General features: G+C 35.0%; 7 protein-coding genes across 8 annotated transcripts in view; 2 read left to right on the top strand and 5 right to left on the bottom strand.

Annotated features, from left to right (window-relative positions):
• Nucleotides 1–3,824, bottom strand: part of LOC105834882 — a 105,228-nt gene extending 101,404 nt beyond the window's left edge. Inside the window, exons 1-2 of the mRNA XM_036291571.1 lie at nucleotides 3,652–3,824; nucleotides 2,073–2,219 (exon numbers count right to left, since the gene is read on the bottom strand). Of these exons, the coding sequence (XP_036147464.1) occupies nucleotides 2,073–2,219; nucleotides 3,652–3,824 (320 nt within the window). The remainder of the gene's footprint in view (nucleotides 1–2,072; nucleotides 2,220–3,651) is intronic.
• LOC105835613 (translational activator of cytochrome c oxidase 1) lies at nucleotides 2,768–6,024 on the top strand. Its single transcript, XM_012679066.3, has 4 exons — nucleotides 2,768–4,755; nucleotides 4,973–5,219; nucleotides 5,410–5,569; nucleotides 5,774–6,024. Exons 1-4 carry the CDS (start codon nucleotides 4,578–4,580, stop codon nucleotides 5,972–5,974), a joined length of 786 nt encoding a protein of 261 aa, XP_012534520.1. The 5' UTR covers nucleotides 2,768–4,577; the 3' UTR covers nucleotides 5,975–6,024.
• A 448-nt stretch (nucleotides 6,025–6,472) lies between these two features.
• LOC105835616 (probable E3 ubiquitin-protein ligase bre1) lies at nucleotides 6,473–10,255 on the bottom strand. The gene is made up of 4 exons (XM_012679071.3): nucleotides 9,775–10,255; nucleotides 9,490–9,612; nucleotides 9,256–9,415; nucleotides 6,473–8,986 (listed from the first exon to the last, which is right to left on the bottom strand). The coding sequence occupies exons 1-4, from the start codon at nucleotides 9,845–9,847 to the stop codon at nucleotides 6,790–6,792; spliced, it is 2,553 nt and encodes an 850-aa protein (XP_012534525.2). The 5' UTR covers nucleotides 9,848–10,255; the 3' UTR covers nucleotides 6,473–6,789.
• Nucleotides 10,256–13,237: 2,982 nt separating this feature from the next.
• On the bottom strand, nucleotides 13,238–14,899 carry LOC105835610 (astacin). Its single transcript, XM_012679060.3, has 6 exons — nucleotides 14,661–14,899; nucleotides 14,397–14,497; nucleotides 14,228–14,324; nucleotides 13,997–14,126; nucleotides 13,709–13,905; nucleotides 13,238–13,592 (listed from the first exon to the last, which is right to left on the bottom strand). Exons 1-6 carry the CDS (start codon nucleotides 14,776–14,778, stop codon nucleotides 13,321–13,323), a joined length of 915 nt encoding a protein of 304 aa, XP_012534514.2. The 5' UTR covers nucleotides 14,779–14,899; the 3' UTR covers nucleotides 13,238–13,320.
• A 10-nt stretch (nucleotides 14,900–14,909) lies between these two features.
• LOC105835609 (mitochondrial thiamine pyrophosphate carrier) lies at nucleotides 14,910–16,535 on the top strand. Its single transcript, XM_012679059.3, has 4 exons — nucleotides 14,910–15,288; nucleotides 15,370–15,522; nucleotides 15,693–15,895; nucleotides 16,057–16,535. The coding sequence occupies exons 1-4, from the start codon at nucleotides 15,166–15,168 to the stop codon at nucleotides 16,508–16,510; spliced, it is 933 nt and encodes a 310-aa protein (XP_012534513.1). The 5' UTR covers nucleotides 14,910–15,165; the 3' UTR covers nucleotides 16,511–16,535.
• A 71-nt stretch (nucleotides 16,536–16,606) lies between these two features.
• On the bottom strand, nucleotides 16,607–18,527 carry LOC105835621 (glyoxylate reductase/hydroxypyruvate reductase). Of its 2 annotated transcripts, none has more exons than XM_012679073.3 (4): nucleotides 18,051–18,527; nucleotides 17,527–17,847; nucleotides 16,975–17,435; nucleotides 16,607–16,888 (listed from the first exon to the last, which is right to left on the bottom strand). In XM_012679073.3, exons 1-4 carry the CDS (start codon nucleotides 18,239–18,241, stop codon nucleotides 16,752–16,754), a joined length of 1,110 nt encoding a protein of 369 aa, XP_012534527.1. In that variant the 5' UTR covers nucleotides 18,242–18,527; the 3' UTR covers nucleotides 16,607–16,751. The 2 variants fall into 2 exon arrangements, with proteins under 2 accessions (XP_012534527.1, XP_012534528.1); XM_012679074.3 differs by having other exon boundaries at nucleotides 17,953–18,053.
• A 234-nt stretch (nucleotides 18,528–18,761) lies between these two features.
• On the bottom strand, nucleotides 18,762–21,577 carry LOC105835617 (bifunctional methylenetetrahydrofolate dehydrogenase/cyclohydrolase, mitochondrial). The gene is made up of 4 exons (XM_036291181.1): nucleotides 21,070–21,577; nucleotides 20,313–20,497; nucleotides 19,857–20,225; nucleotides 18,762–19,354 (listed from the first exon to the last, which is right to left on the bottom strand). Exons 1-4 carry the CDS (start codon nucleotides 21,162–21,164, stop codon nucleotides 18,963–18,965), a joined length of 1,041 nt encoding a protein of 346 aa, XP_036147074.1. The 5' UTR covers nucleotides 21,165–21,577; the 3' UTR covers nucleotides 18,762–18,962.
• Between the last annotated feature and the right edge of the window lie 3,829 nt (nucleotides 21,578–25,406).

The following is a 25,406-nucleotide window of genomic DNA, read 5'->3' as shown; positions in this document are numbered from 1 at the left end:
AAGCGCCGTGCTAACTAGCACCCCCAACACACATACATACACATGCCCACGCCCTTTATTAAACGTCGCCGCCCCCGCCCCGTCAGAGTCCCCTCACGCGCGTATCCTCCTTCATAAAATTGAACACGACGTGTACATCTATACGCACCGACGACGGCGTACACACGTAGGGGTAGGAAAACGGACGAAAGGGCTCGGGCAAAAATCAGGACGAGAGGGCGAGGAGGCTCGCGCGACGCGGTCATTAAGCTCGAAGGTTTCTCATTCCGATAGAACGACCTGTCGATTCACGGGAATTAAAGTGCACCATTCACCACGCGTTGTCTTTTTACCCCGAGTAATTTTTCTATCTCTTGACGAGAAAAATTTTTTTCCGAATACGCCAAGATTTCTATAGGCTTCTGTTAAGTTTCAATGTAAGTGTATCAAAGTGTCTGAAAGACTTAATCACGGACATGGTTCTAAAATGTTAGAAAAATCTTTTTGAGAACGCCAAGATTTCTATAAGCTTTTCTGTTAAGTTTCAACGTGAGTAAGCATATCAAAGTGTCTGAAAGACTTAATCACAGACATCGTTCAAAAATGTTAGAATATGGATATCTATATTGATTTTAGAATTTTTCTTTATATATAAAGAATTTTAAAAATCGTATTGTTTTTTTATTAAATATTGCTTTATACATCTAAATGTATATTATTTTTAATAAGATATTATGAAAAGTATTAATAATAATAATAATACATAAACTCTTTATATACATAAGTTTACACATATTATTTCCCAATATCTTATTACGATAAAACAACAGACAAAATATCAAGCTGTATGTATATAGAATGTTTTTATAAAATCATTATAAAAAAAGAAAGATAACGTTCCGGAAATGTAAAAGTATTTTATCAATTTTCTCAATGTTCTTTTCTTAATCAAATATCTATCTCGGTGATTTAATTTAAAATATTTTCGACGTTTTATAATAATCCTTTGACAACAATTTTTTTATGTTGCACGTCGATTAAATTTAGAAGCCGAGGAATAAAGATTTATAGATATTATATATTAGTGTATTTTCTTTATTTTAAAGAAAAATTGTTATTATCTGTAGTGACGAATGATTGCTTATCTACATTCGGTCGCTATTATTCCATTACTTGTAACCAGAGTCGAGCACTTGTGAGCCATCTCGAATGACTAACGATCTGATGAGATGGAGAATGATTGATCGGACTCGCATACATGCACTCTTGACTATTAATTAACTTTCCTAATACGATGACGGAAACGGCACACAAGTCTGTCGCGCAATTTACTAATGAAATGGTAATCGATATCATTTGAAATTCGGACGTACGGAAATACACGTAAGAAAATAAAGGAGACCGGCGTCATTTTAATTCAAATGTACGGGGACATTTAATACCCGGTGGGGATGAAATAAAAGATAATATTGGCCGTGAAATTTGGGTCGAGTAACGTCGTTTAATTACAGAGAGGTACGTAACATTCGAGTCAACATCAAAGTCGAGTGATTCTGGGGAATTAAACTTCGGGGATAAACTTGTAATGAAACCTTCATCCATCCATTTACGTTACAGGTAGAATTCGGGGGGGAGGGACGGCAATAGCTCGGCTCCTGAATAGATGATCGCGATGTTAAATTACTCGTGACTATTATTAACACGCGCCCACGCGCGAGAAGAGAAAATTGCATAAACAACACGGCGTGAAATACGTGTAACACTTAAAAATGCGAACACGCACGCCCGCATTGCCGTGCGCATTCATTAAGTAAACAAATCGCGCATAACCGTTACAATTTAATGAGTCTGCTACAAATCCCGATATTACCTCCCCCTTATTGTTGTCTGGGGGGGGAGGGAGGGGGTCGCTCGCTCCATTATGCGCTTAAAACCGGCGACTTTTCAAAGCCGCCCGCTGTGGCCATCAAGATGAAGATCGCGCGGACTAAATATCGACCCTCCGCGGCGACGGACGGTTCGTTAAGCGCCTTCACACCCCTCGGCTTTCTAAATTTAGTCGACTCCGTTCGACTGCCGTTCTTTTTACTTACCCCCGAGCGAGTCCACCGCTGCCGCCGACGCCACCATCCGGCCTAATCGCGTTAATTTTGTAGCCGCTGGTTCCTTTGACGCAATCCGTGCGGGGCTTCCCGCCCGCCGCACCGTTCCCTTTGATTCCACGCCGTCCATTGATTAACCTGGGGAAAAGAAAAGGTGTGTGAGTAAACTCTCTCTCTCTCTCTCTCTCTCTCTCTCTCTCTCTCTCTCTCTCTCTCTCTCTCTCTCTCTCTCTCTCTCTCTCTCTCTCTCTCTCTCTCTCTCTCTCTCTCTCTCTCTCTCTCTCCCCCCCCCCCCTCCCCCTCCCCTCTCTCTCATGCAGTGTTCTTATTACTGCGTTCGTCGCATCAATTCGCGACGCTGAAATTCTTTGACGCCGCCGCTCGCAACAAAACTGATTTCTTCTTCTTTTACGGGAGGACCAGGGAAAGACGCTGCCGAGTTAATTACGCTCCGGTAATTACCTCGGGGTGAACCTTCCAATAAAATTTCACACGCGATCTCTCTTACGTTCCAACGTACGACCGCGGCAGATCCGCGGTTTCCGAGATGGGACTTTCGTCCGAGGAAATATCAGAATCGTTTTCCCCAGTTCTCAAATCAATTCGGTAACGGAAAGCAACACATTTCGATAAAGTGACGTGTATCAACAATCGCTCTGTCACTTACCTCGTCCCGCGGCGACGTCGTCCGCTCGTTCCTCCGCTTGACTTTTCTCCCAACACACGGCACACGGCACACAGTACCGCGATATCAAACCGCAATCAGGTGGTTCCCTCAGGAGAGGGCGAGAGGGAGACCCGGCGTCAGAAGCGGTCTCGGGAACCGTTCAAGCTAGAGACACTCGAGATGCGAGGTTAAGTGACCGGCGGGCGATTAACCAATAAATCGTCGTGACGGTCATCGATCGACGACGATTGCCTCGGTGCCTCCGTAACGAGGCGTGTACTCCCGACGAATACCTTCTGCACGGAGGAGGGGGAACGCGGGTGCGACACGATCGTCGCCCACGTCGGCTCCGAGCTGCGGGGGGTACGGCGCGAGATTAAACATGGCCGATTATCGTTACTGCCAACTACGCGCGCGCGCGCGCGGGAAACCGGCGTATTAAATCGCGACCGGCGTATTAAATTGCGACCGGCATATTAAATCGCGACCAATTGCGAACCGGGACAGTCGCTCGTATGATATTCCGCACTTCCGACTTCCGCACTTGTACTTTTCTGCGTGGCTCGGTTCTCTCGCGGCGAATGACGCGAAAACCACGAAGGGCACAATCTCCCCACGGCGGTGAGGGGGGAGGGGGAGGCACGAAATTAAACATGGCCGATTATCATTATTAATCCTTAACTTAAAAGATCGCACACGATGCATTTACTTGTTTCCTGCTTAATTCAATCTTTCCCAACGAAAAGAGTGCGAAAAACGCGGCGGATCTTTCTCCCCCCCCCCCCCCGCTTTCAGGGAGGCAGGGGAAGAGGACACAACGCGAAATTAACTTGATCCGATATTTTTCTATACGAGTCAGTTTTCCCTGGCAAAAGGAGACAACCGCGGAGCTACTTTTCTTACCTCGAGCGGAGCATCATTCGTGGCGCGAAATCGACGTGCGGTATCGTCCGACGTACGAAGGTTAATTGCACGGGACAATTGCGATCGCGACGAATTACAGTTGTTGCGGGCTTCACGGCTTCAGTCTCGCACAACGAACGATCCACGACGACCGCGCGGCACTCGTAACGCATGTTCGCGGGTACAGTTCCAGTTTCTTCGCCGACGAAAGATGCGAAAGGTGCGGAGCGATCGGTTTCGAACTCGTCAAGGCGCGAAATAGCGCGAAATCAACATGGCCGCCACGCAACGGTCCCTTTGTATGCACAGCTACGCAATGATTGAGATCTGTCTTCTTCCGCTACGGTTATCTTGTACCTCTCATTTTGAGTGGACACGTAACCGAGGAAAGAGAGAAGAATTGCAAGAACACTCTTAGAATAGTATATGTAATATAAACGGTATATAAAATATACAGCTACAATACAAGGATGTGGAAATGCGTCAAAAAAAGTTAGCAACTGGCTCGATCTTGCGGCGAACTTTAAGGCTCGCTGCGAAAACTCGACTTTACTCGATCGGTAACGAGGTTGCGGGATAAAAAAAATATATTTTAACAAATATCACTTTTAAAATTCAAAGTTTTCAAAATTAATTAGCAATACGATTAAATAAATTGCTCGAATTTGCACGTCACTGAATTAATGGCACAATGTAAACAATATGCGGCTCTAATAATCTCGTTAATAGATGTACGTTTTAAGGATATTTCTTCCATTTCTTATTAAAACAATATAAAATAATTGTGTGTATTTTCACATATATCGAGGAAAAAAAGAAAAGCAACAAATAAAACGTAGACGATTCAACAAACAAAGGCGGACCTTCGTACCTGACGTTTTATCGTCTGCTATACAATTACAATGCACCATAACCTTTAAAAAAAAATGGCACAAGCATTGAACAGGTTACTCAGGAGACGTATTTATTTTCTGTATGAAAGCAATAAAAGATTCGCTGGTCATAGTAAATGGGCGAATATAAAGCATATAAAAGAAGAAAATGATCACAAACGGATGATATTGTTTCATCAGTTGAAAATGCAAATGAAGATTGCTATAGAAGGTATGTAATATTCCCTGTGACAGTCTACTTGCTAAATAATAAGCTATTTTATTTACTTGTGCTTATATGCCAAGAAATTACTTGATTTACAATTTTAACTTAACAACACGTATCTCTTTGTTGGTCTCTTATAATTATTTAACTAGAATCTAACACATATATCACCATATATATAATTTTTCTATAAAAAAAAAAAAAAAACAGTATTTTCTTTCAGAGGGTGGTAGTACAAAACCTACTCAGAATTCAAAATTATCGCAGATTATTGAACAAGCTAGAAAGGCAAATATGCCTGTGGCATCAATAAACTCTTTTCTTGAAAAAATGGAGTCACGCAAGAACAAGACTCAGACAGGTATATTGGAAGTTCGTGGACCAAATGGTTATATCATGCTTGTGGGCTATATGACAGATAATCACAAGTTATTTAAAATGGAGCTTAATTCAAAACTTAAAAAGACCAAGTATGAACAATATGTATTTTTGACATATGAAATATATATTTAAAATGTGTTAATTATTATAAAATATTTTTATATATAATATTCAGAGAGTTAATAAGTTCTTTTTCATATAAAAGTATTACATAAGAGCATGTGGACTATATAGTCCAAAATATATCCAACATTTATTTTTTAATTGTGTATTCCATAGAGGAAAAGCTACAGATACTGCTGCCATAAAGATATTTACTCATACAAGTAGCATCATAGTTGAAAAAAAAGATAATTTAGAGCAAGCTATGGAAGATGCCATTAATATTGGTGCAGAAGATGTTGAAGAATTTAAAGAGAATGATACAGAATATTTTCAGGTATCCAATAAGAATTTATTTTTTAAATATTTAAAATTATATAGACATAATTTAATATATTAATTACAAGCACTATATAATGTGTGTATGTATATATGTATATATGTATATATATATATGTATGTATGTATATATATATACATACATATACATAAATTACAATTTGTATACATATTATTGTATATAGTTATTATTTTGTTACAGTTTAAATGTGATCCACAGCTTTTAAATAAAGTAAAACATCTTTTAGAAGAGCGTCAATACTGTGTGCTTTCAGCAGAAGATGATTATATACCACAAACTCTAATAGAATTAAATGATTTAGATTTAGAAGCCGTTTCTCATATCCGTGAGAAAGTTTTAAGCTTAGAAGATGTCACTCGTATATATGATAATTTAAAATGAAATGTATATAATAAAAGATGTTATTTGTACATATAACATAATAATTATGATCAAAGAATTTATTCACAAAATTGTTTGAAAATACATTAATAAAAATTTTGTATATACATATTGTATTATAAATATATTATAAATATTTAAAATATTTTTTAAATATTTTAATATAAAATTTTAAATACAGTTATTGTTTCAATATAGAAATTTTTCTTTAAAAAAACACTATCAAAATTAAAAAATACAAATATAAACACATAAATTTGTTTTATCTTATAATATAAAATTAATTATATTAAACATTGTTTTTTTTTTCAAAAACTTTTAATATATTAAATAATTTATTAGATTACATATATTGAAATAATTTGTTATTATTACAAATCAATATTTGTATATATTAATGTGTTTTTTGTTTAAAAAATATATATACATAAATGGATACGTTACAAATATTAATCTTTTAAATAATGATCGCCTGTACATGCGCTCAGAAAAAGAATATTTTGGTTTGTTGATGCATATATACACTCACAGTAAGAACTACTATTTTCGTTCTGCTGTATAAAGGGTGCGTTTGGGGAGAACGCTATTAGCGCTATCAGCATTAGTCTATCCTTGTTCTACTTTTAATGAGTAATGAAGATGGACTTATGTTGATAACACTAACAGCATTTCCCCAAACATTTCCCCGCATCTAGAGTGTTCCTTCACTGCGCTATACCACTCCACAAGGATTAAATATACAAAATTCTTGTCAAATAAAAGATTATTTATCTTTAAAAAAGTCATATTATCAAAATTACATATTACAGAAAATATTATAATTCGCAGTCAATGTCAGTACCATATCCCTTTATTTTATGACTATTAGAACCTGGAAACTCTAATATTGCATTGTTATGGAAAAAAGTTATTAACATTTTCTTAGACATTCTTGCTTTTACACTCCATGGACTACTAATTATATTATCGATAACTTCACTTACTTTTCCTTTTTTTGAAGGTGTATCAGTACACTCTGTATTTTCTATTTTGTCCTGCTTAATAACATTTGCATCTACAACTTCCGTGTTAGGATTGGAAGAATCTTCTATGTCAAATACATTCTTATCTTTCGATTTCTTACTTTTTTTATCTTTTTTGGTTAATATTTTAGTATTAGTATCTTTTTCTTTGTCAGTATTTTCCTTATCGGAGATTTCCTTTTCTGTATTAATCTCATTGGGACAATCTTCTTTGTTTGTGCTTTTTCTATTTTTCTTTTGTTTAACTTTTTGTAATTCTTTTTCTTCTGTTTCTTTGATTGAAGAAACTAACAATGTTTCAGTTATATTATATACAGTAATTTCATTCGAACAATCTTTATTAATACTATTCTTTTTCTCTTGTTTAGTTTTTTCTAATTCTTTCTCTTCTTTTTTCTCTTTGAATGAAGAAACTGGCAATGTATCTTCAATCATATTATATACATTAATTTCATTCAAACAATCTTCTTTAGTGATGCTTTTCCTCTTTTTTTTCTTTTGTTTAGTTCTTTTTAATTCTTTTTCTTCTTCTTCATCTTTGGTCAAAGAAAATGACTCTATTTCAATATTTGACTTATCTAATATCCCGATATCTTGATCATTGTTTATTTCAATTTGAATAGTCTGTTTTTCACTCTTGCAATTTTCTTTATCCTTCTTCTTTTTTTTGTGTTTCTTAGAGATAGTTGTTTCTTCCTCTTCTTTACTTTGCTTAGCTTTTTTGACCTTTTTACTTTTGCTAATTATTTTTTCAATCACAATATCTGGTTCCTCGTTCGAAACTTGAAGTACTGTAATATCTTCAACTTTGGTCCGTTTCTTCTTCTCTTTATTCTTTTTCTTCTTCTTCGATTTTTGTTCTACAATGTCGGTTTCTCCATTTTCGACAATACTAATATCCAAAGTATCTTCCGATTCTAAATTTATTTCTTCTATTTCCTTTTCTGGTGATTCTTGTATCGTCTCTAGATGGGATATTTTAGATATTTTTCTCTTTTTAACCTTTTTATTTCTATGTTCATTTAATTCATTATCATTAATTTCTTCATATAATATTTGTTCGTCTAACGCTTCATTAATAAATCCGTTAGTCGCGGGAGTCGTAGCGCTCTCACATTTCCGTTTTTTATTTTTCTTCTTATTTTCAACTTCAAATTTATCCAATGTGACCTCTCCTTTCTTTTTCTTAGTGGAATTCATATTATATTCGTACAACATAACATGATCGTTAAACGTTACACGTTTCTTGTCATCTATTTCATCCAACAGATCTAAACCACAGTTTTCAAGACCAAACTGGGTTCTAAATACTTCAAATTCCTTGCCATTGCAATCCTCTTCAGGTTTCGTTTCTAGATTAAGAGCTGGGTTGACAAAACCACTTTTGCAATCACCATCAATACTTCTTAATTTTTTTCTGGCATGATGTTTATCTGTTTCAGTGATATATGAATCATTATTTTCAAATTTCTTTTTTCTCTTTTTTCTAGACATTGCAGAAGAATCATTAGTGGAAGTTTCTACAGTTTTTATTGGACTATTTAATCCCAAGCAAGGATTATCAAAAGCGAAATTGCTCTTATCATCAGAGTTTTTTAATGCTCCATAATTAGATGCCGATATATTTTCTATTTTTGATGTAAATCCGAAACCAACGTGTTGATCATCCTCATTTTCGGAATCAGTCATTCGATTATCAATTCTACTGTTTGATAAATTCATATCATTGCCCAACTGATTACATTTCAAGTATTTAGACATTTTATAATTCGCTTTATGTTTAAAGTAATCAGTCATGTTACCACCGTTAATAGTAACAACTCCATACCAATCATCTCTACATTCAGAAACTTTTCTCTCATTACTATTTTTTTCTATATTAATTTGAGTATTATCAGTTTTATTAACTGATTCTTTTTGGTCAGATGTACATGCCAAATCTTTTGAAATATGTTTATTTGTACCTTTGCCATGTGTAAATTTCTTGTAGCTGCAAATAAATTAGTATATATAATATAATAATATATAAAATATTTATCAATATCATTTTTTAAATTATAATACTTGTAAAACTCACTGCTAAAGTGAATAAAGAATTAATATTATTATTACTTGTAAAACTCATAAACATTATTTAAAATTTTATCTTATTCTATTTCTATTTCATATCTAACTGTATATGCAAACATCTGACATTTATATTATTTATTTGCTCAGATATATATCTACAGAGAAATTAGAGAATAATATAATGCTTACTGCACATAATTCTCCTTAGACTTTAGCTCAATGGACTGTCCATTAAGATTAGAGTCTTCAATATCAACTTGATCTTGAGTCTCATTAAGCTGCTGTAGAAATTCACTGAATTTATCCATTTGTTCAGTCCATGCCTCAACATTTTTGTCAAATCCTACCCCTTTAAGAAGGAAACAAGATTTTATTTAATATCTATATGGCCTCTATGTAACAATTACAAATTGCTTTAGTTACCAGTTGTATCATTCTTGTACGATGTGGCAGAAAATTCAGTAATGCCTTGCTCATTAGCGCCAAGTCCCTTTCCTTTTGTCCAGCCCATCTTTTCCAACATTCTCTGACCGAATTTGTTCGAGTCTGTCAATAGCAACATATTAATAGAGAAAATATAAATTAAGACCATTGGTTTGCGCATGCAGTATTATTCAGATATGAAACAATTACATATATTTAAGTATATCATAAAAAAAATTTTTTTTCACATTATGGATTTTTAATAAAATTTCTTGAAATATTCACCTTCAGTCCACCACTTTCCTCGTGGATTGAGGGACCACTTTTGTTTTCGTCGGCGCTCCGCGAGCATGGACATGCTTCTTGCGTTTAATTTCTAATCTCGTTTGTAACACAGACGTGATTGAAAGCGACAGATTCTCGCTTTTCTTCACAACATTAATTTCAGAGCTCCTCCTTTCTTCTGAAAATCACATTTACAGAATACCTCAAGTTTGAAAGAGAAGAAAAATGAGGTTTTTTTTATGATTTAACGTGCCGTCAACCGAACTTTCGTTGTAGGTTATTTGACACCGAAAAATAAGGTTATTTCGGTTATAGGTTATTCATGATTCGAAATCTAAAGTTTGTTCTTTTTGGCGGAATTTCTTACATCATTTGTCTTTTTTCTTATTCTCTTTTCTCGATAGAAGGACAAAGACAGACAAACGGTGCAAAAAATACAGCTGAAAAGAACAGACCAAATGAATCTCTGATTGGTCAAATCCGATACCGGAAGTTTCCCACTTTCCTGAGTGACGTCCCATGCCTATGCGCGTATAGCGATACGCGCATATCAAACTGGGCAACCAATGACAGAGGTTCAGCTGTTCTCACGCCGGAATTTTTATCCTTTTTTTCACAAAACAGAGCTCTCATTGGATATCGCGTGTGATCAGGCTAATTTGCCGGAGGAAAGGCCGGAAGGCTCGTTTGCGGTTTGCGTTCCGTTGCGTTCGCACTTCGTTCATTCTTTTCATTATTGGCAATGGTGGAGGTAAGACTCGAACACCCATTTTTTCGTAATCTTTTGTAGGCATTTGTCTTCGCTTGTCCACGAAACTTTGAAAGTCACATCGTTTTGTCGATTGTTTTTTTTGCGTGAATATCGTATTTGTAATTTTTTTATTTTTGTCATTTCTAACCGGTTTTTCTTGGAATTCAAATTTACGCCGGTTACGCCACGTGGTTTGACTTGATTGCGGATAGAAAGAATCTTCGAACCATATTTATTTCTTTTCTTGGAACAAACTTATCTTCAATTTATCTGAACAAATTTTCTGTCTCTTTAATAATTGCATTAAACGTCGATACGTAGTGTCCTCTCATTTTGGCATGCCTCCAGTTCGTATCTCGCTGGAGCATGAATGCTTGTGGGAGGTAAAGCAAAGAGGGAACTTGCCTTCGGAATCCACACGATACTGTCTGGAGCCGTTTCTCAAAGTTTCCGACATCTAATTCTTTCAAAATTTGTTCCATAAATTTCATAGTTTTATAATACATCTATATACATCTTATCTAATGAGTTTTAATTTAACAGAATTATATATTTCGAGGACAAACTCGAAGGGAGCATTATGGTATTACTAGATGGATCATCCGAAGAACTTGTTTTATATAATCGTAAGTGCCTTTGTACTGAAGTTGTTAAAAATTTGAAAAGAATAATAAAATCTTGCAGAAGGTTTTAAATCAATCTTGTCTTCTTACCTTGTTGATCTTGAATCAGTCTTCTTTGGCCCAAACTTTTCTAACTTTTTAAACAATTTAATAATTACATTTTAGATAAAAATTTTGTTATAAATTTGATTGAATAAATCTTTTATGTATTAGCTAGCTTAAACTTCTAAAAAAAATCCTTATTTTTGATCATTTATTTTAGTAAAATAATTTTAAGTTGAATAACTTGCAGTATGTCTAAAAAGAGTATGCACGGCATTCATTTATTATGTGATGATATCGTTTTATGATATACTGTGATTATACACACACGATATTACCTCTAAGAAGAACTGACAATTTAAATTGCAATTTTTATTATTGCAAAATTCTTAGAATTAAACATTAAGAATTATAAATTTAAAATTTCAGAATATACTGTAAAAAATCAGTATGACAGCTACATTAGGCAACTACAAGAGAAGACAACAACTAAACACTCAAATTCATACTTGTTAGAAATCGCTTATTAACAGGTAAGAGAAAATTTAAAAGTTAAATTTTAAAGGTGGAATTTGCAAATTTATTTCAAGAAAAGTAATAAATAGAAACAGTTTTCTATTTAAATGTTATTTACTCTTATATTTAAAGCATAGAAGATAAGATTGTAATACAAAATTTATTAAAAATAAAAAAGTTACTAAAAACATATAAAAATTTTAGATTTTATCACAATTTTATGACTTATAAAAAAAACAATCTCTTATTTTTTTTAGTCTAGTTTTTCTTAGAACACTTTGCTACATAGATTAAATTTAAAATAGGCTATTAGGCAAATTTATTACAAAATGTTAACAACATAAACATAAAACTCTAATTTTTATGTAAAGTTATCTCCTTATAATCAGAGAATCGTATCTATTTCTTTTTTTGAAATAAATTTATTTTTAATTTATTCGTACAAATTTTCTGTCTCTCCTTAATAATTGCATTAAATGTTGATACGTAGTCCTCTCATTTTGGCATGCCTCCAGCTTGTATCTCGCTGGCGCATGAATGCTTGTGGGAGGTAAAGCAAAAAGGGAACTTGCCTTCGGAATCCACACGATACTGTCTGGAGCCGTTTCTCTAAGTTTCCGATATCTATTTCTTCCAAAATTTGTGTACGAATAAATTTTAAATTTTTATATACATCTATATACATCTTATCTAATAATCTTTAATTTAACAGTTGCACATTTCAAGGACGAACTCGAACGAAGCATTGTTACCAGACGGGTCCTTAAAAGAACTTGTTTTTAATTGTAAGTTGCCTTTGTATTAAAGTTGTTAAAAATTCGAAAAAAATAATTAAATCTTACAGAACGTTTCAAATCGATTTTGTCTCCTTATTCGATCGATATTGAATTAGTTTTCTTTGATCAAAACCTTTTCTAATTTTTTTAAACAATTTAATAATTACATTTTAGATTGAAATTTTGTTACAAAATAAATTAGATTGAATAAATAACTTCTATGTATTAGCTAGCTTAGACTTTTGGAAGAAATTCTTATTTTTTATCATTTATTTTAGTAAAATAATTTTTAGCTTAATAACTTGCGATATGTCTAATAAAAGTGTGCATACCATTACTCATTTATTATAATGTGATGATATCGTTTTATGATACACTGTGATTATACACACACGATATTACCTCTAAGAAGAACTGATAATTTAAGTTGTAATTTTTATTATTGCAAAATTCTCAAAATCAAACATTAAGATTTGTAAATTTAAAATTTCAGAAATATACAACTGGGAAAAATCGATGTGACGGTAACATTGGACAACTAATACAAAAAAGGACAACAGTTGAACACTTGATAGTTTCCACCTACCTTGTTATTTATTTATTGGAAAAATTGATATGTAATGCGTGGATGGTTTAAACAAAATTTCTTATTAGCTATTTATTATTAAGTTTAATTAATAAACTTATTAATAAAAATAATTTTTTACTTATATTTTTTTATTTAATCATTTATGTAATTGACGTTATTTAGATTAATGTATATTATTTAATTGATTTAGTTCATAGTTTTAACCATTTTTTTGTAATTTTATATAAAAAAATAAATATGTTTGTAGATTCATAATCCTAATGTTTTACAAATATTGTAATATATTTGCGCTTCCTCTAGTTTGTCCAAGCATCCGTACAGATCGTTCAGCTTCAGACAGTCAGTTTTACTCATCGCTTTTCGTTGGCCAATCGTGACGCCTGGTATTTTTGGTGTCAAAGTCGGTTTTGTAGGATTTGTGCTGAAGAAATGGCTTCCGTAATGCATGATACTATTATATCCGTATTCGTAATTGTACGTCGCGTTCTCCGGTGATTGCTTGTTGAAGTTGGATCGAAATTCTGGTAATGTGATGAATATAGAAGCACAATTATTGTCTTCACGTAATAAAATATTAAACATGTAGGGTATTTTATAGGGTATGTTAACGTAGTTTTTTATACGTTAATATATTTACCAGGGATAATATTCTCATAGTGTATGTCTATATACATGTCTCTATCAGCGCGACTGTGCTCATGGAAAATACCGAGAGCATGCATCAACTCGTGTATCGCTCTTCCCTCGTTTTCTAAGCAATTTGGCCCCTTTTCGTCTGGCGGTTCTAGAGAAAGTATCTGTGCTCCACCAAATTTTCCAACAAATGACCAGCACCTATAGATTAATTTCACGAGATAAATGAAGAGAATTAATCTTCTATTTCGGGACAAAAACGCTACATATCTTTTTACATGCGAATATTTACCCTTTCGGATGCATTGTCGGCCAAATCAGCAAGAAATCCTTGGCTTTACCATCCCATGGAATAAATTTTATGCATGTCATATAATTTATATACGTGACGGCTTTATATATTTTCACGTAATCCGTTACATCTAGAAACATTTGTATACGTTATTCTTTTAGAGATTTTATTTCTATTGTTCTCTATTGTGCTTTCGGATATTATATTGAACATCAAAAAAATTATACGTACTGTACAGGGCGCTGATTATGTAAGGAACTGTCCTATTTTCCCATAATTTATCCGGAAAAACGTCCCAACGTAAACCGACGCGCCAGTAATCGAAGTACTATATAAAAATGATACAAAACGTATTATCCAAGAAATGTGGAATGGAAAAAGAAAAGCGATGTGCGTGTACCTCGCTGGTGACAGCTATATCTCCTTCAAATAAACCAGGACGGACTTCCGCGTCCTGCGACGATTCGTAGAGCCGTAATAAGTCTTGATTCGATGTTCTAACTGAATTAAAGATTTATATTCTGTAATTTGCGTTCTGTTGTTCCGACGCAGAAGTGAAGACGAGAAGACGTGAAATTATCATTGCATCAACATTTTTAAGTGAAATGAATTTAGTGCTCTCTTTTTTAACTGATTCTTATGTAAAACACATTTGCGTTTATACCTATATCAGGAACTATAGGATGTATCGCGTTGATGGAAGTTTTGTTCACCGGCAGTGCAAGCGCAAAACCGATAATCGCCATGCAAGACAGGTAACACGTACACACAAGCAATTTCATCTTTGGATTCTTTCGTAGTTTTTATATCGCGCCAAGTTTTGTGACAACTGGAAAATGGAAATTCTTGTTGATGAGATAAGATCCACCGTGGCTCACGCGGTTTTTTTTTTAAAGTAGATGAAGGTAGGGATAGGTCTCGTAAGGGTAGGTGACATCAGCTGATTAGACATAATATGAGGATTGAATTTAGAGTTTCTTCCGATCATGTTTCACGAGTTTGATATAATTATTATATGATGGTGTTTGTTTTATCGATGCTTCTTTCATTTATTTAACTGTGCAAGTTTAAATAGAAGTGCAAGTCGAAATAGAATGTCTAACAAGTACTTATATATTTCGTGTTACTTTTATGAATAAATAATTGCATGTGCATTAGAGTGTGTGACTATGGGCTTTTCAGCACAAAAACCCACGGAGCCAAACTCAGATCACGCAATTGCGGGCGCTGTCAGTGGTTGCATAACGAGATTTCTGTGTCAACCTTTGGACGTCGTAAAAATTAGATTTCAAGTAAATCGTTTTACATAAAGTATGTACTCTAATACATTTTTTCAGTTTCCTTTAATCAGTAAACTATTATTTTTATTGCAGTTGCAAGTTGAACCAATTTCAAGGTATCACATTAGTAAATACAGATCTGTATTGCAAGCTTTCTTGCTAATTATAAGAGAAGAAGGATCTACTGCCTTATGGAAAGGTCACGTACCTGCACAAATACTCTCGATTATCTATGGGACGGCTCAGGTGCTAAATAAAATTTAATGATCTAATTGTAATGAGTCAGTTTATATCATAATTTCAAAGACCTATTATAGCCTTATAAAATCATATTATAATTATAGACTTATAAAATAATTTCAAGACTCATTATTATGTTCTTTATTTCTAATAGTATAAATCATTTGTGTGTGCAGTTTTATTCTTACAATGTATTTACGAAAATGCTGCAACAAGTTCCACAAATTAATGAATGGCATCACACAATGCATTTTATTGCTGGGGCTGGTGCTGGCAGCGTAGGAACAATCATCTCGTTTCCTTTTGACACAGTGAGAACTAGATTAGTGGCTCAGTCAAGTAATCATCAGGTGTACAAAGGGGTGTTACATTCTTGCAGGCAAGCTATAACAAATTTTTAATTTTGATTTTGACTTTAATTAGTGTTCTTGATAATAAAAATTATAATTTAGAATGTTTTACTGACTAGTGTAGAAATTTCTTAAAGAAATAATATTCTTTTTTTTATGCTTGAGTAACATATATCATTTTTTGTTTCAGTTCGATTCTTCGACAAGAATCACCAAAAGCCTTTTTTTCCGGTCTGCTACCAACTTTATTGCAAATTGCTCCACATACTGGCCTGCAATTTGCATTCTATGCGTTCTTCACTGATTTCTATAAAAAACACACCTTCGGTACTGATACAAATTTCTATAATTCTATGTTATCTGGTAGCACTGCTGGACTTCTAGCGAAAACAATCGTATATCCATTCGATCTTGCTAGAAGAAGGCTGCAGATACAAGGTTTCCAGCACGGTCGTAAAGGATTCGGCAAATTTTTCCAATGTAACGGGTTAATGGACTGCTTAAAAGTGACAATAAAAGAGGAAGGTGTGCGAGGTTTATTTAAAGGCTTAGTGCCAAGCCAAGTGAAAGCCACTGCAACTTCAGCTTTACATTTTACTGCATACGAACAAGTTCTGTTACTATTAAAAATATTGCGATGTTAGAAGCATTAAATGAAAAAAGAACATATATAAGTGTTGTTTAACTTGTATTTTGAAAGACTGATTTCTGTGAGATAAAGTTTTTTTACACGGTAGACTTTTATATAAATTACATAAATTCTATTATACACATATATATATAAACTGAAAAAATAAATTACATAAGTTTATCTTCTCAACAAAGAACTGTATATCACAATATGATTATTGGTAATTCTTTACGATTATGTATCATATAGCCATGTTAAGAATCCACACGCACATATTCTGCTGGCATCTCTTCGGGGTTTCCCTCCAAGACAGCTATAATATTTTTTGCTGTAATGCAAGCCATTTCTTCTCTAGTTTCTGTGGTAGCGCTTCCGATGTGAGGTAGAACCACTAAAAGAACACAAATGTAGATTATTATCATTACACATTTAACATCCTATGCAATTCCTGATGTAAGTCTGTATTGATACACATACCACAATTATCTAGCTGTAAAAGTTCACTATTCATTGGTAACGGCTCTGGTGATGTGACATCTAAACCAGCTGCTGCGATTTTATTATAGTCCAAGGCTTCGATTAACGCCTCTTGATCCACCACGTCCCCACGGCTACCATTCACAAATATAGCTGTTTTCTTCATTTGGCTGAAGGCATGAGCATTAAACATGTGTCTCGTATCGGGCGTCAATGCTACAGTCACTATAACAAAATCGCTGTTCTGAAGTAATGTGTGAAAGTCCACTCTTTCACCACCAAATTTGGATTCTGCTTCTGGCTTAACAGTTCTGCTATAGTACAATATCTTGGCAACGTTGAAGCTTTTAAGTATCTCTGCAACTCTAAAGCCAATCCTACCCATACCGACAATTCCTACAGTTTTTCCTGCCAGTCCTGTGCCGCACATCCATCCAGGCGACCAGGATGACCATTCACCTCTGTAATGAGCGTACAATATATGTCAGTTTCAACATATCAAGCGTTATGCTATTTTATAAAATTTATTCTTAATAAACTTGTCTGATGTACCTGAAAACTGCTGAGTTTGCATGTATCAAATTCCTCGATGTGGTTAGTAAAAGACCTACTATTAATTCCGCGGTGCTCTCAGTCAGGACGTTGGGAGTATAACCAATTTTGATGCTTCTTCTTTGCAAGCTGTCTATGTCTAGGTGGTCCAGGCCCACGGACATCGACGCCACGACTTTCAACTGTGGACCTGCATAATTTAGAACCTCATTATCTATCTTGTCTGTTAGCACGCAAAATACGGCGTCCACTCCACGGATTTTGGTCAATAATTCGTGACGTGGTATTGGCTCTGGTTTGTGCCATATTATAAGGTGATATCTATAAATGAAACAATTTCTGTTAAAAGCTGAACCAAATTGAGTTACAAATACGTATTTATATAAATTATTTGATGTACGTAAATATATTATGAACATTTGTTACATTTGGTATAACACAAAATTCAACGGTAGCATAAAAATTATAACACTAAAAGAACCAGGCAGAAACACAAGACATGATAATAATTTAAATTGCCTCACCGTTTACGCAGCAAATTTAAGCCCGCCACGGGAATATCTGGCCGTGTAATCAAGACTTTGGGTTTGCTCATTTCGACGGCGTTCGATATCAAAGCTTTCGGATAATCGTAGGTTATTAAACTGATTCTTTTTGGAAGCCGAAAGAATCCCTTGTTTTGCCTAACGAAACGGACGACATTGACGAATATCATAGTTTACTGACATTTATTTATGTTTTTCGGTCATTCGTCGAACAAATAGTCGCGTGACACGATAACAAACTATATAACCCCACTTATATTTCTCAAGATTTTTTCAAAAGAATTAGCTTGAGAAAGAAACGCGATTTCATATGATGTAACATTATGCCGCCAATCAGCGAATACATATGAAAAATTCTATGCAGAAATGTTCATTGCAATTAATAAGAAATGTATGTTTTCGAAATTCGCAATACTATCAGAGATAACAGAGAACAGTAGCGGATCAGCATTTCTGGGGCCTAAAGTCAATACTTTTGGGAAATAAAATTAATATTTTTAGAAGTTAATATTTCTGAAGTCAGTATATATATTTCTAAAGAAATTAATATTTGTGGGATCTTAAAAAATTTCTAAAACTTTCTTCAACAAAAATATTGACTTATTTATTATTAACAAAATTAACGAACACATGTAAAATAATCATATTTTAAAAATACATACAAAATAATGAAAAACTTGTTAAAGCATATATAAAAGAAACAGATTTTATTTTTGATACAATTTTCTTCTTTTTAATAAATATATATAATGGTCTGAGATAACATTGCTTAAATTAAATGGATAAACAATTTTATTTATAATTATCTTTGCAAGAATAATACTTCATTTGTGTATTACAAAATACAACAATCATCAAACGGAGGTCCTAAAACAAGCTATTCGTCGTATGTCAACATATAAATGCCTTGCTGTCTTCTAATTGGTCAGATTGCTTTGTGTCTTCTTGATTCCTCATAGCGGCCGTAACCGTATTCTTCATCAGCATCGCGACCGTCATGGGGCCAACACCGCCAGGAACCGGCGTGATATGCCCAGCAATCTCTTTCACGTTGTCGTAATCCACGTCCCCCACCAGACGATGCTTGCCTTCTGCTGTCTTCACCCTGGTGATACCCACATCGATAACGCAGGCACCTGGTTTTATCATTTCCTTGGTAATCAAGCCAGGAACCCCGGCTGCCACCACCACCAAATCCGCTAGTTTCGTGTATTTCTCTAGCTCTGTGTGAGGTGTGTGACGATGGCAGATTGTCGTTGTCATATCCAGTGCGCCCGTTTCACCTAAAAAATAGCATGTTAGTTTAAAAAATCCAAGATAAAAATATAAAAATTTGACGAAATTTACGTAAAGTCACTACATCAACGAACAAATAAAAATAATTTAATATAATTAAATTTACAAGTACAACATTTTATCAAATCTATGTAAAAATTATCTAAAGATATTAATTAATTTGCAATTTTTTATTTTTAACGCTTATTTAATATTTTTCTCAAACAATTATTTACAGATGATTCGGGGACTGATATACTGTCTTTATGTAGTCATGTATTAAAACTTTAATTCGTGATAAAGTTTCCTCTTAAAGAAAGAGGAAGCATGAATTGACAAAAATAAAAGAAATTATTACGAAACAGTTTGCAAGAATTTAGATAAAGCTACAGACAAAACAAACAGCACACACAAGTGACACAATTTGAAAGGTCTATGACGTCAAAATGTTATCTCGACTTTATAGTACGATGAAATTTTACTGCCGAATTGATAACATAATTCAATCACCTTTGCCATCGGCGTGAAGTAAAAGTGCGATAGGCAGTCCGACGTGTTTCGATCTACCCACAACTACGGCGTTCTTTCCAAAAGTCTCGATTTTGCTTCTGAGGACCAGTTCCTTAACAGCTAGAGCAGTGGCGGGTACAATACTGCTATTGTCCAATGTCAGATTACCAAGGTTTTCCAAGTGGAAGCCATCCACGTCCTTCTTAGGAACTATCGCTTGACATACTTCTCTCTCATTCATGCCCTTTGGCAGCGGTAACTGAACCAGAACACCATCAACTGACGGATCTCTGTTGAGACTATCAATTTCCTTAAGCAGGTCTGCTTGCGTTATATTTTCTCCCAAATGAATAGTGTAACTCTCGATTCCTGATAATCATCAATAAATATGATTAACTTGTGAATTAAACTGTGGAAACTATTATCTGTTTGCTGCAAGAATAAAAATAAAATTACCTATTGACTTTGCTGCTTTCATTTTCCTACCAATGTATGCTTTGCTGGATGGATGGTTCCCCACTAATATCGCCACCAGCTTTGGCCTCTTTTTTCCTGCATGTATACAAGTTTCTACAACCACCTTTAATTCCTCTTGAATCTCCTCTGCTATTTTAGTCCCATCTATGATCACAGCTTCTTGCCTATATATATATATATAAAAATGACAAAATTTTGAATTTAATAAAAATAATAGAAAATCATGATTATTTAATATTTTTAGATTATTTTTTAATAAAAAATATATACATATAAAATAAAAAGAAATACAGTTTTGGCAGAAACAAAGAATTTATAAAATAATTGAAAATAAAAATAAAATTATCTTTTGTCACTGCTATTTTCTATGTTTAATGCTTGTTTAACATTTAAAGATTCTACATGCATATGTCATAATAAACCTACTTTTTACATACTATTAGAAAGTTATAATTTATATTGCGTTATCTGCTTTGCAAATTAAAAAATAATTGTGGATTAGGAGTACCGAATATCGTACAATTTGATTTAGAATAAGAATAGAATAATTAAAGATACATTTTATATAAAAGAAATATGAAATGAAAATATATGTTATTAAAAAGACAATACAGTAATTTATATATTATACGTAAGATTTTACTCGAAGAAATTAATTTTTTTAAATTGTATGTCCTTTATTAAAATATATTTTCTTTCCAAAAAAGTCCTTCTTTTCGATTGATCCTGTGCTCACCGGACTTTCGACAGATGTAACTTCCTCACAAACTTCTGCGAGACGAGGGAGACGACATTCCTCCAGGAGAACATTGTTGCTAGCTGTTGCTTCATGGGATTCGTAAGCTGATCTGACTCGTCGGTGTGCTACCGCATGCCATCAAGTTTCCAAAATCCGGCGACACGACGCGGGATTCTCGCTGCAGGGGTCTTGTGCAAGTCCCGATAACGGCGAGGGGGGCTCGTACAGCTGGTGTATACGCAACAACGGACGCGATAACCGGACAAACAGTCTTGACGTCGTCCGCGATAATCACCCGCCCGCGGTTCGCAGGGGGCCGATATAGCACTGCGGGAATTGCAAAATCGATCAACTGCCGAACGGCGAGAGACAGGCGAGTGAAAGGCGATTAGGACACTCGTCCGACCAGTTCTGTCTCCTCCGGGGCGGCGAGATCACGCGGAAAAAACGGAGCCGGTCAGATTCCGCCGTTGAGTGCGCGGGCTCCATGCTCGTGACGCTATTAGAACTTTACGGTATAACGAGAACTATATGAATGACCTCGTGTCCCAAGTAAACTTTCACCACTTCCAAGTGGGTGAGTTCGGGGATAATTGAAGGGTACGTTAGTGACTGTCAGTTAGATATGCTACAAATTTTCAGATACGCTATAACCTATAAATTTCTTGACAGTTGATACGAACATTTCGACTATTGGCAGATTGATGTTATCGACAGACGAATACATTTCTTGTTGAAATGATTTCCAGTGAACAACGAAGATGGCGCCACGTATCCATTAGCGCGCGCATGCATGTTTGAATCAGGTGGCCGAATATACACGATAGAATTATCATTTATAAATAAAATAAAAATACATCTAAATCTAAAATACTAAAATATGAATGTTTTTAATATAAAATTGTGTGGGGATGGCTTTTTTCTAATAATTCATTAACACATTTAATACGGTTCTTTTTCACCATAAATTTGCACAATGTTTAGAATTTTTTACGCTCTTTGAAGATGTTTTTTCAATATTGTTAAAATTATCAGTGTTACAACATTTCAATTTCTCACATAATAACATCAAAGTTCCGCAAACACACGATCAGCATATAATATCTATTATTCTGAGATTAAAAGCTATTTAATAATTAATCGGTCGTTCAATATATATTGCGAAAACAATAATCTACGCTCTACGTCTGTTTTTCCGATAGTTCGATAGCAGTTTCATCGTGCCAATATAAAACTTGCAGATCACGCATTAGAGGAAGATGTGCTTCCGCGGGACGAGATTATGCGGATGCTGAAGCGATTACGTAAAATTATTGGCAACTTTCGGGGCCCGGAAAAGAGACGCCCGGCCCGGCGATGAAGTAATATTACGTTGGAACTGTATTAAGAGCATGAAATATGACTGAGCGTACCAGCGTGCCGGGCGTATTATTACTCCGATCCATCGTGTCGTAACTACTGTAACGTGGCCCGCATAGTAAATATTAAACATCGGGCCTGATGTCCGAGCATACGCTCGCGAAACTTGACGTGCCCAAAATCTCGGATAAAGAAAGCAACGAACGGACAATTTATTTCCACGTTTTGTAGCGAGAAGAGACAAATTTAAAATGACGAAATAATTCACCGTTTCGTTATTTAATAAAATATTTCATCATTTATTAAAATTATGTATGTGTACGTGCGTATTCGTTTATTTTATCATTTGTTAGAATTCAATTTTTGAAATTTTATTATTTTATGAAATATCGCGTCTGAAAGACGTCCGGCGGGATTCACTGATTCATCGCCGTTCTTAGTAACAATAGAGTAGCAGATAGTGCGCTTACTCCATTGTTATTAAAGGACGGCGGTAGATCAGTGGATCACCCCGCCGCGTGCGGGATGCGTCTTTTAGTCTCGCAATTTCGCAACAATGCATTGTCACCACTTTGCTTCAAAACGGCGGTCTATCGATTATCCCTAACTATTTTGAGGGTGAACGTGGGATACCGAACCATTTTAGCAGATCTGCCCACAGCAGCAACCAAATATTTAGTTGGCCGCAAGGTTTGGGCGCATAGGGCGCATACTTTCCCGCGGTATTATATAAGCTAGGCTCGAGTTGCCTCGACGTACGACCATTGATCAAATAGTTGTGATCTCAGTTGCGATCAAAGTGCCGGTATGTGTGAAACGCGCGTTTATTCCCTAAATCGTGCTTGTCAAAATTTCAAAGCGATTCGGCAGCACGTCCCGGCCGGAATACTTGACGTTGCGAAACGAGAAACATTTCCGGTATCTTCGATGAACAAATGCATGATATACGATATAAAAAAGTATTGTGAATGTACATCGTTAAATTCGTAATGACGAATTCCGGTATTTAAATTGTACCCACGTTGTCACTGCTACTCAATAAATTTTTCTTAATTTAACTAAAACAATGGAATTAAATTAATGTAACTTAAGAATTATAGACATTAAATGACTCAAATTTGATTTATTATTTATTATCAAGTTCTGTTAATATAAATGCTACTTATTTTGAAACTGAGCAATTGAATCGCAGAAATAATTGATTAAATGTGGTTGTTTTTTAACGATATGTTTTATGTAAAAATAAATTTCAATACATGGGAATTAAAAAAAAAACAAAATGTTATTTAGCTCAAGGAGTTGATTTAAATTTAATCTTTTTATATTTTACATTCTCACAAATATTAAGTAATAATTTATTCAGACATTAAAACTTATTTTAAAATAAAAAGACATTTTTTCCATTGTTATAAAATATAATGAAATGCGATTAAAGTGTTAGAATTAATTTAAATGAGCAAGTTTTTAAAACGTAGAATATTAAAACATGCGGATATTAATATACATTACAATGATATTATATGAATTATATAAAACATGTGCTCTTGTGCAAATATGCAGTTTTATATTTCGTTGAGAGGAAGGGTGAAGGGGAGGGAAGGGTGGAGGGAAAGAAATGCAACTATGTCACGCAGTTCAGTTATTTTAGTCGGTGGTGATTAATTCCGGCGAGTTCTTTTCACGTGTGTCCGCTTGCAGCTTGAATTTCCTAAATTCACGAGCTGGTTTCGAGCCTCGGTCCAGAATTCCTCGCCGCTCAACATTTTAACAATTCGGCGCTTGCCATAACTGCGCGTAACTATGATAATTATGCGTCTCTTTAGTAGCGTCGTTTCCTGTAAACCTTAGCGTCCTCCGCGATTTTCGTGTTTCGAGCTGTCACGCCGCTTTCCGCGACACCTAAGAACGTTAGCTCTTTCTCTCTTTCTTCTCCCTTTTTCCGCATCCTTCTTTTGCTTTTCTTCCTTTCGCGAGTGGAATTACTCCCGATATTTCAGACGACGTCGACGCGATCAGGAGCACCGCGTGCAGACTGTATTATGCAAAAAAATATGCGCCCGTTGAATGAATAAATATGTATTCCTGTCTCGTATGTACTATCCCCTCGCCCTTTGTCCTTTACCCTTCGCCCGGCATGCTTCGCGACAGCGCTCATACATAATTTATCATCCGAAGAATCTGCGCGCTCTCAGCGATAAAACGGCTGCCATAATCGATGCATACATCGTTATCGCTACTGACACAGCAGGTGAGGCTTGCGCGAATGCGTCTAAATTCGGCAACTTTGGCCCCAAGTCTTCCCTGCTTTTATCTATGTAGAGCATCGGCTTTTAAATTTAATCCGAATATATCTATCTACCGCCTTTCGCTAGATTGGCTTACAAATTAATTGACTGGATTAACTTACAATTTGACTAAAAAAATTCAATCAAGATACGAATATATTTGTGACATTAAATTATAGATGTATCTCCTGTCGTCATTTCGCCATTGCGGCAATCGGTTGCCGCAATGCCCGTCTCTATTTTTATGTCAGACGTATTCAGAGGGGGTCTTGATAAACTCTGGCTGGAAAAGAACGTGCGGATATGTAAACTTGTTTCGCGATATCGGGGCCGCAACGAGAAGTTATATGACGTAAAACTAGTCACACACGCCGACATCTCGGAAAACAACCGCAGTGTCGACCGTTGACGTCAGTAGGTCACGCATCGGCTTGTCCCGAGTCAACTTTTGCAATGAATATTTGCTCGCGTACACGCAGACGACTACGGCGACGGTGACAGCGCTGACACCGCGGTTATTTTGATTGAAATCGTGCGTGACGATCGTGTATAGTGCCGTTGCAACACGTGCAGCGATTGCCGCTGGTTTTTATATATCATTGCGTTCGATAATTCTAGCGATCATCTAGCGTTTAATCATGCAAATATCTATTTATAGAAGAGCGATGCAGCAATTCTCAAAGACTTAGA

The sequence above is a fragment of the Monomorium pharaonis genome, chromosome 8, assembly GCF_013373865.1.
Source record: "Monomorium pharaonis isolate MP-MQ-018 chromosome 8, ASM1337386v2, whole genome shotgun sequence".
NCBI lineage: Eukaryota > Metazoa > Arthropoda > Insecta > Hymenoptera > Formicidae > Monomorium > Monomorium pharaonis.
Note: the sequence above shows the minus strand (reverse complement) of the source record. Positions and strands in the feature narration are given on the sequence as shown.

What these genes read in the sequence shown, in the direction of transcription:
- LOC105835613 (XM_012679066.3), top strand. Translation starts at nt 4,578, where the DNA reads ATGGCACAAGCATTGAACAGGTTACTCAGGAGACGTATTTATTTTCTG. An exon ending in TCAAAACTTAAAAAGACCAA is followed by an intron (nt 5,220 to 5,409) that starts GTATGAACAATA and finishes TGTATTCCATAG; the next exon opens with AGGAAAAGCTACAGATACTG. An exon ending in ATGATACAGAATATTTTCAG is followed by an intron (nt 5,570 to 5,773) that starts GTATCCAATAAG and finishes ATTTTGTTACAG; the next exon opens with TTTAAATGTGATCCACAGCT.
- LOC105835616 (XM_012679071.3), bottom strand. Translation starts at nt 9,847, where the DNA reads ATGTCCATGCTCGCGGAGCGCCGACGAAAACAAAAGTGGTCCCTCAAT. An exon ending in GTACAAGAATGATACAACTG is followed by an intron (nt 9,416 to 9,489) that starts GTAACTAAAGCA and finishes TCCTTCTTAAAG; the next exon opens with GGGTAGGATTTGACAAAAAT. An exon ending in TCTAAGGAGAATTATGTGCA is followed by an intron (nt 8,987 to 9,255) that starts GTAAGCATTATA and finishes ATTTATTTGCAG; the next exon opens with CTACAAGAAATTTACACATG.
- LOC105835610 (XM_012679060.3), bottom strand. Translation starts at nt 14,778, where the DNA reads ATGAAATTGCTTGTGTGTACGTGTTACCTGTCTTGCATGGCGATTATC. An exon ending in ATATAGCTGTCACCAGCGAG is followed by an intron (nt 14,325 to 14,396) that starts GTACACGCACAT and finishes ATTTTTATATAG; the next exon opens with TACTTCGATTACTGGCGCGT. An exon ending in CATAATCAGCGCCCTGTACA is followed by an intron (nt 14,127 to 14,227) that starts GTACGTATAATT and finishes AAATGTTTCTAG; the next exon opens with ATGTAACGGATTACGTGAAA.
- LOC105835609 (XM_012679059.3), top strand. Translation starts at nt 15,166, where the DNA reads ATGGGCTTTTCAGCACAAAAACCCACGGAGCCAAACTCAGATCACGCA. An exon ending in TCGTAAAAATTAGATTTCAA is followed by an intron (nt 15,289 to 15,369) that starts GTAAATCGTTTT and finishes TTTTTATTGCAG; the next exon opens with TTGCAAGTTGAACCAATTTC. An exon ending in GGGGTGTTACATTCTTGCAG is followed by an intron (nt 15,896 to 16,056) that starts GCAAGCTATAAC and finishes TTTTTGTTTCAG; the next exon opens with TTCGATTCTTCGACAAGAAT.
- LOC105835621 (XM_012679073.3), bottom strand. Translation starts at nt 18,241, where the DNA reads ATGATATTCGTCAATGTCGTCCGTTTCGTTAGGCAAAACAAGGGATTC. An exon ending in TTAAATTTGCTGCGTAAACG is followed by an intron (nt 17,848 to 18,050) that starts GTGAGGCAATTT and finishes TTTCATTTATAG; the next exon opens with ATATCACCTTATAATATGGC. An exon ending in GCAAACTCAGCAGTTTTCAG is followed by an intron (nt 17,436 to 17,526) that starts GTACATCAGACA and finishes CGCTCATTACAG; the next exon opens with AGGTGAATGGTCATCCTGGT.
- LOC105835617 (XM_036291181.1), bottom strand. Translation starts at nt 21,164, where the DNA reads ATGAAGCAACAGCTAGCAACAATGTTCTCCTGGAGGAATGTCGTCTCC. An exon ending in TTACATCTGTCGAAAGTCCG is followed by an intron (nt 20,498 to 21,069) that starts GTGAGCACAGGA and finishes ATATATATATAG; the next exon opens with GCAAGAAGCTGTGATCATAG. An exon ending in GAAAGCAGCAAAGTCAATAG is followed by an intron (nt 20,226 to 20,312) that starts GTAATTTTATTT and finishes GATGATTATCAG; the next exon opens with GAATCGAGAGTTACACTATT.